A 15,051-nucleotide genomic window follows, 5' to 3' on the forward strand; every position below is an offset into this window, starting at 1 on the left:
GTTGTCGTCCCCGGGTGCCTGCCGCTCCCCGGCGAGCCCCGGGCAGGCTGCGGGAGGCTTCCCGAGCCAGCGCAGCCCCCGGGGACCTGTATCCCCCCCCCCCCCCCCCCCCCCAGCCATTCGGAGCTTCTGAACACCATTGGAAAGAAAGCGACAAAATTACGGCACGCTTCTGCCATCGTGTCCTTTAATAGGAAGCGCTGTTTGACTCTACCTTCTGCTTGCGAAGCAAACAAACGTCTGCGTTCCAAAAATATACGGCGGGCACGTCCTCTGCGGCTATAGGTACAAACATGTACAAAGAAACGGACAGGCTGGAGCGGACTCGCTGGGAAATCGTATGGCTTTCCTTCTGCCCCCTCGCACACAGCGAGGCCGGCTGGCCTCACCCGCGCCGAACGTCCCCGGGCTGCACTATCAGCAAACGGAACAAGCGTGGTGATGACGCGAAACACCGCGGATCCAAAAGATTTCCACCTGCTCCGGTTTGTTGCCTTTTCCCACCCGCTCTTTTCACCCAGGCCGTCCGCCCTTGTATCTGCATCCCGCGTTCAAAGCAACTGCAACCTACCCGTCTAGAGTCTGCTCTACTCCTGAGGGGCTGAGCCCGCACGCGGGCATCGCCCAGCTTTCGATCAAAGAGGAAAATGTGGTTCCCGAGACATTTGGCTTCCTCTGCGAGGCTTCCTCAAACTAAGGGGAACTGGTTAGCTCCCGCAGCCGTGGCACCTAGCGAATAGGCCTGTAGGGGAACGTCATTCCTGGTATGAACGTTTGCACGGGGTGAGCCGGGAGCGCCGGGTGAGCCGGGTGCGCAGGTAGCGCGGGGTGCGCGGCGTGCGCGGGATAGCCCAGAGGAGGAGTATGGATATGAGGGTAAAATCCTGGCGGCAGAGCACCGTGGGTCGGTTGCTGTACGGGACCTGAAATCACCAGCTGGAGCAGGCTGTGGAAGGAAATTCAGACAGTCGAGTTATCGTCAGAAGGCTTTTGGGGAGGCTTTCCCCTGCCCACAAGGGCTCTGCAGACAATTCGTCATCAACGTGCAGCACCGCTTGCAAGCAAGAGGACACCGGTTATGCTCTTTACAGCTTCCAGCAGATGCTTTTCTCTTTTTTTCTTCCCTTTTTAAATCTGGTTGCACTTTGCAAAGAGGTACTGCTCAGTGGCTGACAGCTAGGAGGACTCCCTGGCAGGCCTGGCAGGACGCAGGAAGCTCTGGGGCCATCTACCTCAAGGACAGATGCTCTGAACTATCTGTCTGGGCACACAACAAGCCTTCCAACCCCTGACTTCGACTTCCACCTTCCTTCCCAGGGCCAGGGCAGTATTTGCTGCTGGTCAGGATCCCGTGCGGAAAGCCCAGGTCTCCACGCACCTCGTGCCTCAGCAATGGCCCTGGCCGCTCACACTGGAGGAACTGGAAGGAGTGGGAGTTCACAGTGCATACCATGTTTCTGATCATGCAGAAATTCAGGTTTTGAGAGACCTGGTGGTTTAAACCACTCTTCATTTGTGGCCATATCAACATTTTTTACTTCTGCATTAGGAACTTGATCAAAACAGGTATTTAAAAACATAGAAACAAAAGCAGGAGCCACAGAGTGATGAAGATAAGTCTCTGCTCTCAGGTAGGTGTCTGCTGAGTATTTTTCCCCTTTAAAGTCCTTTTATAAGCCACTATACATTCCTTTTTATGCTCATTTTTACTTTGTGACTATTATTCATTCAAGTGGGCCTCACTTTCTGCTGAAGGTGTTTTATTTAAAAAAAACACAACTGCTTCTAGCAGAAATGAGATCTGTTGGTTTCTCTAAAGGCAACAACGCTGCTTTTGAGTAACATTCCTTATTCTCTAACCCTCATGTGTTAACAGAGCATGAAACATCAGGTTGGGAGCAGCTTCTCACAACACGGGCGTCATCTGGCTTTCATGAGAGGAGATTCTACTTGTGAACATTTTTAGCTACTGCTAAGAAAAGATCCGAAACCAGCTAAGGGTTAAGAGGTGAGAAACAAAGTGCAGTTAAGCTTAGGCTCAGGCAAAATCAGTGCGGAGCTGCGGGTGAGACAAGTTCCACACTATAATTTCATTTTTCCTGTCTATTTGTTCTGACAGAGGCTGGGCAAGATCACCTGTATGGTAAGAATCACTGAAGTCTCCTCCAGATGAGAGTCCAGCTTGCAAGGGAAAAATAAACCATGACCTTTATCCTCACTGAATAAAGTCTCTGAATAAAGGCCAACTTCCAGGAAGTAAACACAATTTTTTAGAGGAGATTGTCTCAACAGCCCTCAAGTATGCATCTTGGAATGTGTGTCAAAACAAACACGGCTAGAGAAAGATCCCTTACTTGTTATGCGGTAGCCTGGAGCACACAGTTCTCAAGTCATCTGAAAGAGAACACAAGATGTAACAATAAGGGTAAAGCAGCAATTAGAGCAATTTTCCCCTCCACTCTCCTTTCTAAGAAGGTCAGATCACTGAAAAGACTCCAGTGATCCACAGATCCAGAATCCCGTTCTCAAGCCAATAACCTTCCCGGAAGAGACGTTTCTCCATCTCACCAATCCTACCCCAATTTTTTGCTGAGATTACCTCAGCTTTTCGCACTTCACTATCCACCGTATGTTCTGCATTTAACCTACGCGACCACGTGGCACACACAGCCTCATTTCAAGGCAGACCAAGCATCAGTACAGGATGTGCAGCAGGCGAAGCGCAGCCCTGCCCAGCTCCGCACACCCTAACTGCACCTGCTGCCGTTCCCAACACGGAGCTGCCGCCAAGGGAGAGGACAGGTCCCAGCTCCCTGCGCTTACAGCCACTGCTTCCTCTGCCCTGAGAGGCCCGAGATGCTGCAGGCCTCCCAACCCAACAAAAGAGCTGACTATCAGCAAAACACCCCAGCGATCTAGCCACACAAACACAGGCCTATCAATAAGTAACTCAATTAACGCAAGGTGTGACGCTGCTCAGTGAATATGGCACTCGTAATGGCAAACGGATCGGGGCAAAGGCAAAACACGTCAAAACGTACCCCCAAAACACTGAATTAACTGGTGCTTCAGCGGCAGCTTATACTGAATTACCTCACCTTCCACTTAGACAGTAAAAGCAAGCGCTCGGAAAGTGCCGAGTGGATCGCTAGGGAGCAGCAGAGCTGAAAATAGCCGTTTACTCGGAAGACTCCACTTTTCTGCCTTTTCTGACTACACCCAACATTACTCTCCAAAAGGCTAGGAGGAAGGACTCTGAGATGTGGCACGCCAGCACCGCTTCAGCCAGGGCCAAAGCCTCAGGCACCTGCTTTGGCAGGGCTGCTCTGCATGGCTGGGAGCCTGTGCTGAACGTCCGGGCTCTCTGGGAACTCTGGGCTCTCTCACTGCACCAAGAAGCCATCGCATGTTTTCAGCGCCGTTTCAAGAAAACAGTACGTGGGTGGCTCTGGGTTGTACTGAGGCACTTTGTTTTGTTTTGTTTTTTTTGTCTCCACAGGTCTTTCAGACAGAACTGTTTCTGGAAACAGGAAAGACAGATGAAAGCCACGTTAGGCTTCTTTAATAAGCTCAAGACAGACCGTAATACAGTCTTATTACAGAACTGAAGGCCCAGAAGCTCCAGATAAACAGTTTTTGTTTGCTTTCTTAATTTCTTGTCTAACGCATGTACCTCATGGTCTATCTATTTCATGGTCTCTCCTCCAGCAGGCAAACTCAGAGAAGACAAGCTGAAAAGCAATTTAACGGTGCTTTTTAGATAGCGATAAGCAATTCCTGGCCCCGGACTGCTTAGGAGGAACACGGCTGTCCTGGAAAGCAACTTGAGGCAGACAGGAGCAAGCTCCGCTCACGCTCTCAGCTAGAGCAAGCAGCAGTCACAAACGCAGAGCCAACACTGCCTCATCGCCCTGGTGCAGAAGCGACGTTTGACAGACATTCGCGCAGCGCCGCGGGGCTCGGCATCAGTCGAGGATTTCAGACTGACCAGGCTTACACTGCTCTGCGGAACGCCTTTATCTAAACTAGACATTTCAGTCAGTCACAGGCTTCCACCACAAGAAATGCTTTCAGTACTTTCTTCCTACCGTAAATACTACGATATACACGTGGCTCGACTCCCGGAGCCGGTTATGAGCTAGCCCAGACAGTTTTAACAAGCAGAAACGCAGATTTAGCACACCTAACAGTGCGCCTGGGCTTACGTATCAACCGTTCTCTGCTGCCTCTGGTTTCAGGGCAGAACTCTGCCCCGGGCAGCCCAGCACAGCGCTGCTGGAGGCCTGCACCATGCAAGGCAACTCGGAGCAGACTCCTCTGGCTCCCGGGCATCACCTTTCACGTTTCAAAGCCAGTTTGAAAAGCTGGCAGAAAAAGAAATTAAGCTTCTGGTGTGCACACTGGGACAGGTGCCGTGGTCCCACATGACACATCTGCCCTCTGCTCCCCAGTGGCTGGTCCTGGAATTGTTCTCCAAGGCAGGGAGAGTTCAGGAGAGGATGCAAGACCCTCGCAAACAGCCACAGCAGGCACCTGCGGATCAGGCCAGCTGGGAGCCACTGCAGCTCACAACCAGGTAACTGCTGTTACATCTGATCTACTGAGGATCAGAGCAGGCAACGCGACCTTTCCCTCTTTGTGTTCTGATACCAACTACGCAGCTCACACTCGTGTGGGGGCTCTGAACATGCTCAATTTGTCCCCAAGCCAGACACCCAGATATAACCAGCATCCTGCACGCTAGGTAGAGGATCAATTCTCCAGCTCTGCAAGACAACAGACAGGTTAATTGCATCAATTATTTTTTTTTCCTTACTCCCCATCTTGTTATTCTTCTTGAACAATTTCCTGCACTGCACTCGAACATTGTTTCCTACAAGCAGCTAGCTGCTACCGCTGCTAAGAATGTGCTGATCTTGGCTCCCTCCACCCCAAAATTCCCTACCATGACCCCCACACATTGAAAGAAAAGAATCCAACAGCAGGGTCTTTGGCAGCCCCCTCAACAACTTACCTCGAGTGCACAGGAGCGCTCCTGATGCCATGGCCACTTGCAAAGCCTGAGCCAGCCTGTCCAGGGCCAGTTCAATCTCTTTGGATGCATTGAGAGGGTTGAGTTCATCAGACAGCCTGTTAATTTCCTCAACAAGCGGAACCACGTGATCAAAAGGTACCAGCCCCAGGCGCCCGTAGAGGTTCTTCTCTGTTAAGTGCCCCTGAAGCATCATAAGAACCTGCAGGACGGTTAGATGCAGTTTTGAATACAGCTGATGGCAATCTCCATCGTCCCCTTCAGTCGAGTCCTTGGCGATCTTGGTGGGGGGGTGTCCGTTTGAGAGCGAGGCTTTCTGCTTCCTTTTATAAGCCAAGGGGGCCTTCACGCACCAACGGATCAGCCCAGTCAGCGGGGTGAGCTCCAAAAACCCTATTGGCAGGTTGGCTGCAATAGGAGTGTTTAGGAAGGTGATAAGGATCAAGCGGGGGTCTTCGAAGATCCAGGAAACGATCAGCTCGAGCAGTTCTGAGGGAGGGATGAGATCATCTGGAGACAGGAAAGATATTGCTTGGTAAGCACAGCCTTGCACTGAAGCATGGGACAGCACTCTTACTAATCTCTCCCACACACACTTCCTGCAGTGTCACAATTACAATTTCAGAACCTCCCCAAGTCTGCTGTTTTGTGTTTTTTTTTGTTTTGTTTTTTGTCTTTTTTTAAAAAAAACACACAAAGGAAGATGCTCTTTTGTCCCTGGGAGACACAACCACATTCCTGTCAACTTCAGCTTCTCCACCTATTTTGCAAACACCTCCAAATGCCAATGTTTAACCCCTTTCACAGCAAAGCTCTTTTTTTTTTCCCTTTTTCTCCCACCTGTCATCTGCTCACTCCCTTTCTAAACTTGGTCTCCATTCATCCCTCGCCACAGGAAGCACAATGAGAGAGAAGACAAGAAAAACTCCTTGGCACTTCCTTCTCCTCACCCCAACCGTTCAACTAATTCCCTTTCTGACTTACCTAAACACGCTCGTCTCGTGGAAAAACCTAAAACAACACTACCACACAATAGGTAAAGGATTTTAAGATTACATAGCTTCAACTAAGAAGCAAAACGTGGTCACGAGTTGAAGCTCGATTACAGACAACAGAAACATTCACGGTGATTGCGCGTCACCCTGTCACAGCGGCAGGGTGCTGGACTGAGTGATGTGCTCTCGGTGCAAGTTGACTCAGCACTGAACTATCTCATCAGGTCTCGGCTGAAAATGACTTATAGGACAAATCATTTGAACTACCAAATTACTAATAAGCCCCAGATACAGAATTGGTACTTCCTAGCTTCCGAGACTGCGGGGTATCATACAGGCTGTTGTGCTGTTGGTGCAATCAAACCTTGTCATCATAACGTGGTGGAGACTGCCCAGTTACAGACTACTCTTTGAAAAATAAGCTTCCTTTTCTTTTATCACCTCAAATAAATAAAGGTAAAGAAAAACAAAAACATACTTCCTGTAACTATTTTCTTTCTGATAGGTCTTTTAAAGTTGGATGAGACTTCACGTGGCTGCATAAAATAAAATACTGAGGAATAACACACTGCAAGCTCTACCAAATACTCAAAAAAAAAACAAGTCTAAGCCTGCGCCTCTCTTTCACTAATGCCAAGCTGTTTATCTGGAGAAGACTGAAAAATACCTCCTTTATCCATAACATTTAGCATTTGCTTTTTTTGGATGATACGTGATGTTGGCATTTAGTGTATGGTTGTCCGTTGGCCTATCACAAGTTCTCTCTCTCACTGACTAAGCTAAATCAATCTTATTTTAGTCATATGAATGTTTCCAGTCTCTGAGCAACATCAACATGAGATGGGTCGTACCAATAGGTCAGGCACACACACACTTGAAGAGCACTGGAAGCAGGCTGTCAATTCTGTTTCTTACCGCTGCTCAACAGAAACCCTGCTCCAGCCTGCGGACGTCCAGGATCTGTGCCTTCCCCCTTTTTGGAAGGAACTAGGTTAACGGCCAGGCCCGAGCCTATCTGCTGGATAGCTGACACAACGAGGAGGAAAAGCTGCCCGGGTGGGTCAGCCTTCGCTCCCAGCGCTGCTCAATCAGTGAGGTCCCCCTGTCCTCTGCCCTGTGCGGAGGATGCTGCCCGTTGCGTCAGGCGTTACTTGGCTGCTTCCCTATTAGAGACTCTCCCTTCAGCCACCCAGTGGTCGCTTTGATCTCACCCCAGTGACAGATGTCACATCCCCATCACACCCCTGAGCTGCTGCTGGCAGTAATTCTCTCCAAACAAGCGTCTTTAGAATTTAAGTCGTTAATTTGCTTGCAACAGTTAATCTGGGTTGCATTACACCACACCTCCTTGTAAGGCAGCCTAGAAATATTTACCTGAAGAGAGGTCGTAGAGAGCTGTGACTGCCGTAATGAACTGGCAGCAGAAGCGAGGACTGGCACTGAAGATTTGTTTCAGCGTCTGGATGGACCCTGGCACCAAGTTGCAGTAGTCGTCCACCAAGGCTCGGGCTAGCCTCACGCAGTACACGGCGGGGGTTCGCTGCGGGGATGAGAGCAGACCGTGAGACGCGGCCTAAAGCAGAGCACGGGAAGTCCCACGGAGCTGACTTTAAAGCCCACTTTGCCCAAACACTGTGCCCGCCCACGTCATCCAGCCACTTTGCTGCTTCCACGTTCGTGTTTCCACTTTCCCCAAAATGAAAGCGCTCTTGTGCTCTCGCTCTCTCTCTGCGTATAAAAGAACCACTCACAGACAAGAATAATACTACTATTTCAGGATATTAAAATAGATGGTGATATTTCATGTTTACAATACCCATAATTTAAAAATAAACCTCTTACATCAACATTCTCACTTAGAAGAAGATTTTTTTTACCAGCTCAGCAACAAAGTGCTGTACTTTGACTACTTCAGCAGCAGAACAACTGGCTCAGTAACCTACCAGTTACGCCTGACATTTTTAACGTGGAAAATTCTGTGCAACCCTCATGTCACTTAAGAGCTGCATTCTTCAAAACAAACGAACAAACCCCTGTACCTGTCTCTGCTACCCAGGGCACATCCCCTCCTCCTTCACCAAGGCTCAACAGACGGGAAGAACAAAGACACCACAGAAGCAGTAACAGCCTCCCTTCCACCACCCTTCTCTCTCAGCGCAGTCTTTCTGCTCTCCCCCTCTCTATAAACAGGCGACTTCTGCACCTCCCACGGGGGCAGCAGGAACAAAGAGGCGCTTCTGACGGTCTGCAGAGGGGAATTTCAGTAGGGAAGGAGGGGACATCCTTCACAGGGGCATAAGAGATCCCTGAGGTACGGCACCCACAGAAGACAGACACAGGCACTTCTGACACAAATCTCAAGAGCCAGATTTGCCTCTTTTGCCATGCCAGAACTTGCACGTTGGGCACAGCTTATCCCCCAAACTCCAGTCTGCTCCTTTATGCAATGTGACCGTGATCTGCCATTGTCCTCGTCCCAGCACTGGCCAAACCCTCCACTGACCCCTTCCGACTCGCTGGACGGGAGGGGGATAAGTGCCAAAGAAAATCAACGCTTTCACCGACAGTAAAAAAAGAAATAAAAAAATTCTTTGGCCAGTGCAGCACATAAACAGGTCAGCAAAAGCTCTACCCTGTGCTGGAGCAAAGGAACGGACACGAGCACAGACGTGGTGTGAACGCAGCTGCAGCAGGCAGCTGTTACCTCAGCTAAAAGTGCCACGGATGAGCAGCTGACTGCAACCAGCTGCCACCAGCCATTAGGTGGCACGAAGCACACCCGCTACCCGCGGTGGCACACTCCCTCCTTCCTTCCCAGAGCCTGCCTTGCCCGCACAGGAGCTGCACCTGCAGCCAGAAGGCGGCACACTCCAGAACAGGAACTCTGCACACGGCCACTGCCATGGACACCAGTTTCCCCAGTAAAGCCATCCTGTTGTCGTCCGCTTTGTTCCCTTGAGGGCTGAAGAGAGACGAGAAAATGAGCTGCCGAACCGAATCCTTGGTTTGCTCTTGGAAATAATTGCACATGATCTCGAGGAGCTGAAGTTCCTGGAGCGAGTTCAGCCTCTGAAAGAAAACAAAAGCAAAGACGCAAAATATAGCGGGGCCCTCGGAGAACGGGGAGCTGCCTCGGTGAGAGGCAGGACGGCGGGGGCCGAGAGCTCCCCCCAGGCGCCGCGCGCTCCCCGTCGGCGCCTCGCCCCGCACACCCCCGCCCTAAGCACACCGAAAGGCCGCGGGCTGGCCCCGAGCACCCCCCCACGGGGCAGCCCGCCCCGAGCCGGGGCACCCCCACCCGCACCCCCGGGGTGGAAACAAGGCCCCGGGGGGCCTCCGCCGAGCCCGCCGCCCCCCGGCCCGGCCCGGCCCGGCCCGGCCCAGCTCCCCCGGCCCACCTTGGGCGGGACGCCGCGCTCCTTGGGGACCTGGAAGAGGAACTCCTCGAGGAGCTCGGCGGGGCCCTTGTCGACGAGGGGGGGCAGCGGCGCGCTCTGCAGCTGGCTGCTGAAGTAGATGTCGAGGTGGTACAGCACCTCCTTGGCGGCGCTCAGCGCGTCCCGCCGCAGCAGCGAGTGACGGATGTCGCTCATGGCGGCCTGCCCGGCCCGCTGCGGCCCGGTGCGGCCCGGCCCGGCTCGGTGCGGCCTCCCTCGGCGCGGAGCGGGCGGGCGCTACGGCACCGCGCGGCGGCCAAAAGAGGCCGAACGCGGCCGCCCTCTGGTGGCTGGGGGGGGGGGGGGGCGGGAGGGGACTGCTGGCCCCGAGGAGGCCCCCGGGCAGGGGGTCCCGGAGGTCCCGGCTGCCTGCAGCGGGCACGGCCCCGTGGGAGGGCGGCCAGCTGCGGCTGGAGGCCGGGAGCGGGGCAAGGCCGCCGGGCAGGGCAGGGCCGAGGGGGCGGTGACAGCCCCGGAGCCGGCCGAGGGCCCCCCGCCCCCGCCAGGCGGGGCCGCCCCCGGGGACCCGTGCGGGATGGCGGCCGGGGGGGGCGCGGTGCCCCCCTCACGGTACCCCGGCACCTCCCGGCGCGGAGCGCGCACCGCGGCCCCTCAGGAGCGGAGCCGGTTCTGGCCCCAGGGGCCACCGGTGGGCCCCAGCACCCCGCCACCGGCACGGGGCCAGTGCTGCGGGGAGGGCTCGGGGACGGGGAGCCAGCACCGGGCAGGTGCCGGAGGCAGGGAACGCTCTCGCCTCGCTCCCTCGCCTCGTTGACGGGGACTCGCAGCTCTGCTGTCCTCGCGTCCCGTGGGCAAAGCTGCCCGCAGGGACGTGGGGCGGCTCGGAGCCGCTCCTGCTGCCCGCAGCCCCGCTGCGGCCGCTGGACGGACTCGGCCGTGGCCCGCGTGCCCCGGGCCAGCTCATCAAAACGTCGGGCGAGGTGTGGTGTTGGTCAAATAAACGCATTTTCAGACAAACCCCAAAAGGCCGTGCCTGATGAGGTCTTTCTCCTCCAGCGGTAGCCGCGGTGAGAGCGGCCCCGTGCCCTGCACTTCAGAGTTGGCATTACCCATGCGGGGTTTATTTACACCTTGGAGATCTTTGTCAGCGTTTTTATCGATCCAGACCTATTCTTGGCCTTTCTCTGGACCTGTGGCTGGAGATACCGGTGCTGGCACCGACTGAAAGAGCTGCTTTTTTATTTTCCACTGAAGAGACCTTTGTTTCTGCGAAAAAATGCCATATAGAGCCTGAGGCCTTGCACACTTATTGGCTGGGCGACTCTTTGGCAAAGCGCGTGTGTTCCTCCCCATAAATGCAGGTGCAGCTCTTCCTTCCCTTTCCAGAGACCAAGGACTGCACCAAAGGTACGTCAGGCTCCCCTTCCTCCCGGGCCCGAGGAGCGCACCTCTGCGAAGGCACTTTCTGCAGCTCGGGTTATTTTTGCTGGGATGCTGCTCGGGGTCTGATCCTCGGTGCAGTTCATGAGCATCACCCGAGCGTCTGCCCGTGCACGCGTACGGGCATCTGTGGGTGCCCGGGCACTGCCTGGGAGCCGATGGAGGCGGATGGGTCCCACGGGAGCAGGGAGGACTGGCAGGGGTTTGGGCTGTTGGTGGCACTGCCAAGTTGCAGCACCACCAGGAATTGTGGCATTACAAAGTTGAGCATTTGCAGTTGTAGCAAGGATGGAAGTGGGCGAAGGGGAGCGCTTCTACTAGACCGGCTGCCGCAGCGGCGAAAACAAGCCCGGGGCGCCCTGAAGCTGGCTTTATTTCCTGGTCTTAGCAGCAGACTCATTATCAGACACGGACACTGAGGGCAGCGCTGGTCCCAGCGGTGCTGGGTGCTCAGGGTGCGTGGGTTTGGCCGGGGTTCAGATCCCATCGTCTGGGAAGGATGTGGTAAAACATTACCCCGGGGAGCTCAGCGCCATGGGAAATGCTTCCCAAATGCCTTTCCCTGGGGGCTGGACCGGCTGTGCTGCCTCGGAGCGGGGTCCCATAGGGCTCAAGCTGCGGTGAGGATGGGGCAGCGGCAGTGCTTGGGGGCAGCAGCTGGCAGAGCAGTGTTGGGCGCGGGGGGACCCTCGCCCACCCCAGGGAAGAGTGCTCCAGGTGCGGGAGGACATGTGCAGGGGTGCCGGGGGTGTCCAGCCCGTGCTCTGTCCCAGCACAGCTGCTGTGGGGTCTTTTGGGTCCCTGGCGCAGACCTGGGAAGGGATGGGAGAGGCACAAGCCGAGGGACTTTGGTGTCCCCTCGCAGCGGGGTCACAGGGAGGCGGGGAAGCCCACGAACGCCTGGGCAGGTGAGGGTCCCCCCAGGAGGCTGGGGAGCAGAGGGACAGGCAGGATGAGGCCCCGCGTGAGGCAGGGGCAAGGATTCAGCCGTCCGGTCGGCAGCTTGAGGCTGCAGCTGGATGGTTGGAAGGGGTCCTGGTGGTTCGCTGCAAAACGGATGCCTCCCAGTGAAACCAGTAGGGCCAGTGGGAATAGTCCAGCCACCCTCGTCTGCGCCAAATTCCCCTCCTGGCCGGGCAGGCTGAGCTCATCCCTGCCCCTCCGCACGCAGGATGGCGGCCTCGAAGCTGCTGCTGCCGCTGCTGGCTGCAGCTCTCCTGCTGCACGGGGCCGCCGCGCTGAGGATCAGCGCGTTCAACATCAAGGCGTTTGGGGACAGCAAAATGTCCAACCAGACCATTGCAGATTTCATCGTCTCTGTGAGTGCCGGGGGGAGAGGAGCAGTCCTGGCCACGCTCCGGTCCCGGGGAGGCAGCTAGCCTGGGGCCACCAGACACCGACTTTCCGTAGATATCTGTCCATGCAGGTGTCCATGCATGCACCTACCTGTGCCTCCATCTCCCTGTGCCTCCCTCCACCCACCCGTCTGTCCATGTACACACACCCCACACCCATTTTCCATGCCTCCATTCCCCCCCCACCCCCCTGCTCTTCCCCCATCCCTGTCTCCAGCCCAGGCCGCCTCCGTTCTCGCTGGCCCGGCTGAGGACAAGCGCTGCCCGCTGCCGCCCAGGCTCCTCCGAGCAGCCCGTGTGGGTGCAGGGGGCAGCCAGGAGGGTGCTGGTGGACCCGGTGCCCCCCCCGCAGTCCCTCCGAGCCAGAGGGAGCTCCCTCCCCGCTCGCCTCCCCACTGGCACCCGTGGAAGCCCAGCCCAGGCACCCACGGGTGACCCCGTGAGGGGCTCCCAGCCGCGGGCGAGCAGCTCTGAGCTTGTGCCCCCAGATCCTGTCGGAGTACGACATCACCGTGGTGCAGGAGGTGCGGGACGCCGACCTGAGTGCCGTCAGGAAGCTGATGACCCAGCTCAACAGGTGACCCCAATGGCGCCGGGACAGAGCCTGGAGAGCCTCTCGCTGCGCTGGGGCCAGACAGAGCCCCGCGGGCACCGGCACACCGGGAGCCTCCTCACCCTCCCCACGTCTCGCTCCCAGTGCGTCGCCGTACCCCTACAGCTTTTTGGACAGCGTCCCCCTGGGGCGGGGCAGCTACAAGGAGCAGTACGTCTATATCTACAGGTGAGGGCCAGCGGGAGGGGAGGAACGCCACCAGGGCCAGCTGCTGACCCCTCCAGCGGCTCCCAAGGGGAGGTGAGCACCTCTGGGTCCCCGCTGCGGCTGCCCGCTCTCCTCCCCCAGGTCAGACATCGTCTCCGTGCTGGGAAGCTACTACTACGATGACGGCTGCGAGCCCTGCGGGACCGATGTCTTCAGCAGGGAGCCCTTCATCGTGAAGTTCTCCTCGCCTACTACGCGTGAGCAGAGCTGGGCAGCCCCGGCACCGCTCCCCCCCGGCCCCTTTGGGGCTGCCTGCACCTGGCACAGGGGCTCCACTGGGCTCATTCAGTGCTGTGGGGGCTTCTCCCACCCGTGGGCGCCCCAGGGGCCTGGGTGCCTGCCCAGCATGGCAGGCACTGTGTGCTGCTTCCCACCGTGTGCCGCCTCCCACCGCGTCCCATCTCCTGTCACCTCCTGTTGCCCGCCATCTCCCGTCGCCTCTCGTTTCCCACCTCGTGCCACTGCCTCCCCCGCAGCTCCGGGGGACACGCTCCCACACTCCCCTCTCTCTCCCACCCCCACCTCCTACCTGAAACCAACGGAGCTTGGTGAAGGGACAGGAAAAAAGCTCAGGGGCTGTCCCGGCTCCGGGTGCTGACAGCTGCCTCTCCGGCAGAGCTGGAGGAGTTCGTGGCAGTGCCCCTGCATGCGGAGCCCAGCAGCGCGGCGGCCGAGATCGATGCGCTCGCTGACGTCTACACGGATGTCATCAACAAGTGGGCGACCAACGTAAGCGGCACCGGGGAGCCCGGCTCCCTCCCCAGGGCAGCGAGGTGGGCTGGGACACGGCTCCGGGGCCTTGGCACGTCCCAGTGGCTGTCCTTGGATGGATGCATCCCGTGGGAGACCTCATGCACCCATCAGAGCGGGTGCCACCCGGCAGTGTCTGGGCAGGGAGGTGGGACGCAGCTCCCGGGTGGCTCCGACGCCCTTCCTGGGGGCTTCCCCCCACACACTGCAGAGAGCCAGGTGGGTCTTGCTGCCCTGCGTGATTTTGGGCAGCCGTTGCTGCCCCATAATGGCCATGCTGCAAGGACTTGGCTCCAGCCACGCTGACCGCACAGCCAAGGGACGTTCGGGACAACCTGGGGTGGGCAGGGCTCATCGCGGGCGCAGGATCTGTGCGCTGCGGGCACCGGGGCCACCAGTCCCTCCTGGGGCGGCCTCGGGTGGGCTCAGCGCGGTGCTGCCCCGCAGAACGTCCTCTTCCTGGGCGACTTCAACGCCGACTGCTCCTACGTGACCGAGGCACAGTGGCCCTCCATCCGCCTGCGCTCCCACGAATCCTGCGAGTGGCTCATCCCTGACAGCGCCGACACCACCGTCGGCAGCACCAACTGCGCCTACGACCGGTGGGTGCCGCGGCGGTGGGTGCGGGGGCTGCCGGCGGGGGTCCGACGGGTGCTGACCCCCACGGTGCCTCGGCAGCATCGTTGCCTGTGGCTCCGCGCTGCGCCAGGCTGTCGAACCGGGCTCTGCCACCGTCAACAACTTCCAGCAGACTTTCCACATCCAGAACAAGGATGTGAGTGAGGGGCTGGGGGAGGCCGGGGGGTGGCAGGGTCCTGCTGGGGGCCAGGGCACACAGCCTGCTCGCACCACAGATTTCACCCAGTGCCACGTTAATCCAGCCCACAAAGCCTCCGTGTCCCTCCTGTGAGCGTGTGCATGAAATCTGGGGATTGGAGCAGAACATTTGGGCCCCGGCTGGCCACGACAATAATACCAGGTCTGGACAAGCAAAGCCAGCAAAGCCACCTCTCTGCTTTCCCCCTGCACTCAGGCTTTGGCCGTCAGCGACCATTTCCCTGTGGAGGTGACACTGAAAGCCCGCTGAGATGTGCGTGGTGGTCACCAGGATGCCACGACACAGATGCGTGTCCCTCGCAGGAGTCCCTGCACTGCCAGGTTCAACAAAGCTTCCTGACTTCTCGATCTGCTGCACGCTGTCCCTGCACGGAGACAGCTTTCTGGGGTCTCGTGGCTGTGGGGTGCTTTCATTAAATATTTG

General features: G+C 57.1%; 2 protein-coding genes across 2 annotated transcripts; one reads left to right on the forward strand and one right to left on the reverse strand.

Annotated features, from left to right (window-relative positions):
- Positions 1 to 170: 170 nt before the first annotated feature.
- Positions 171 to 9,765, reverse strand: INTS15 (integrator complex subunit 15). The gene is made up of 6 exons (XM_080557204.1): positions 9,426 to 9,765; positions 8,875 to 9,096; positions 7,402 to 7,567; positions 5,015 to 5,542; positions 2,355 to 2,394; positions 171 to 946 (listed from the first exon to the last, which is right to left on the reverse strand). The coding sequence occupies exons 1-6, from the start codon at positions 9,618 to 9,620 to the stop codon at positions 730 to 732; spliced, it is 1,368 nt and encodes a 455-aa protein (XP_080413330.1). The 5' UTR covers positions 9,621 to 9,765; the 3' UTR covers positions 171 to 729.
- A 278-nt stretch (positions 9,766 to 10,043) lies between these two features.
- Positions 10,044 to 14,987, forward strand: LOC308178491 (deoxyribonuclease-1-like). The gene is made up of 8 exons (XM_080557218.1): positions 10,044 to 12,184; positions 12,709 to 12,797; positions 12,918 to 13,001; positions 13,122 to 13,237; positions 13,657 to 13,769; positions 14,238 to 14,392; positions 14,469 to 14,565; positions 14,824 to 14,987. The coding sequence occupies exons 1-8, from the start codon at positions 12,038 to 12,040 to the stop codon at positions 14,875 to 14,877; spliced, it is 855 nt and encodes a 284-aa protein (XP_080413344.1). The 5' UTR covers positions 10,044 to 12,037; the 3' UTR covers positions 14,878 to 14,987.
- The last annotated feature ends 64 nt before the right edge of the window (positions 14,988 to 15,051 follow it).

Source organism: Anser brachyrhynchus, assembly GCF_964034855.1.
Source record: "Anser brachyrhynchus genome assembly, chromosome: 15".
NCBI classification, from domain to species: domain Eukaryota; kingdom Metazoa; phylum Chordata; class Aves; order Anseriformes; family Anatidae; genus Anser; species Anser brachyrhynchus.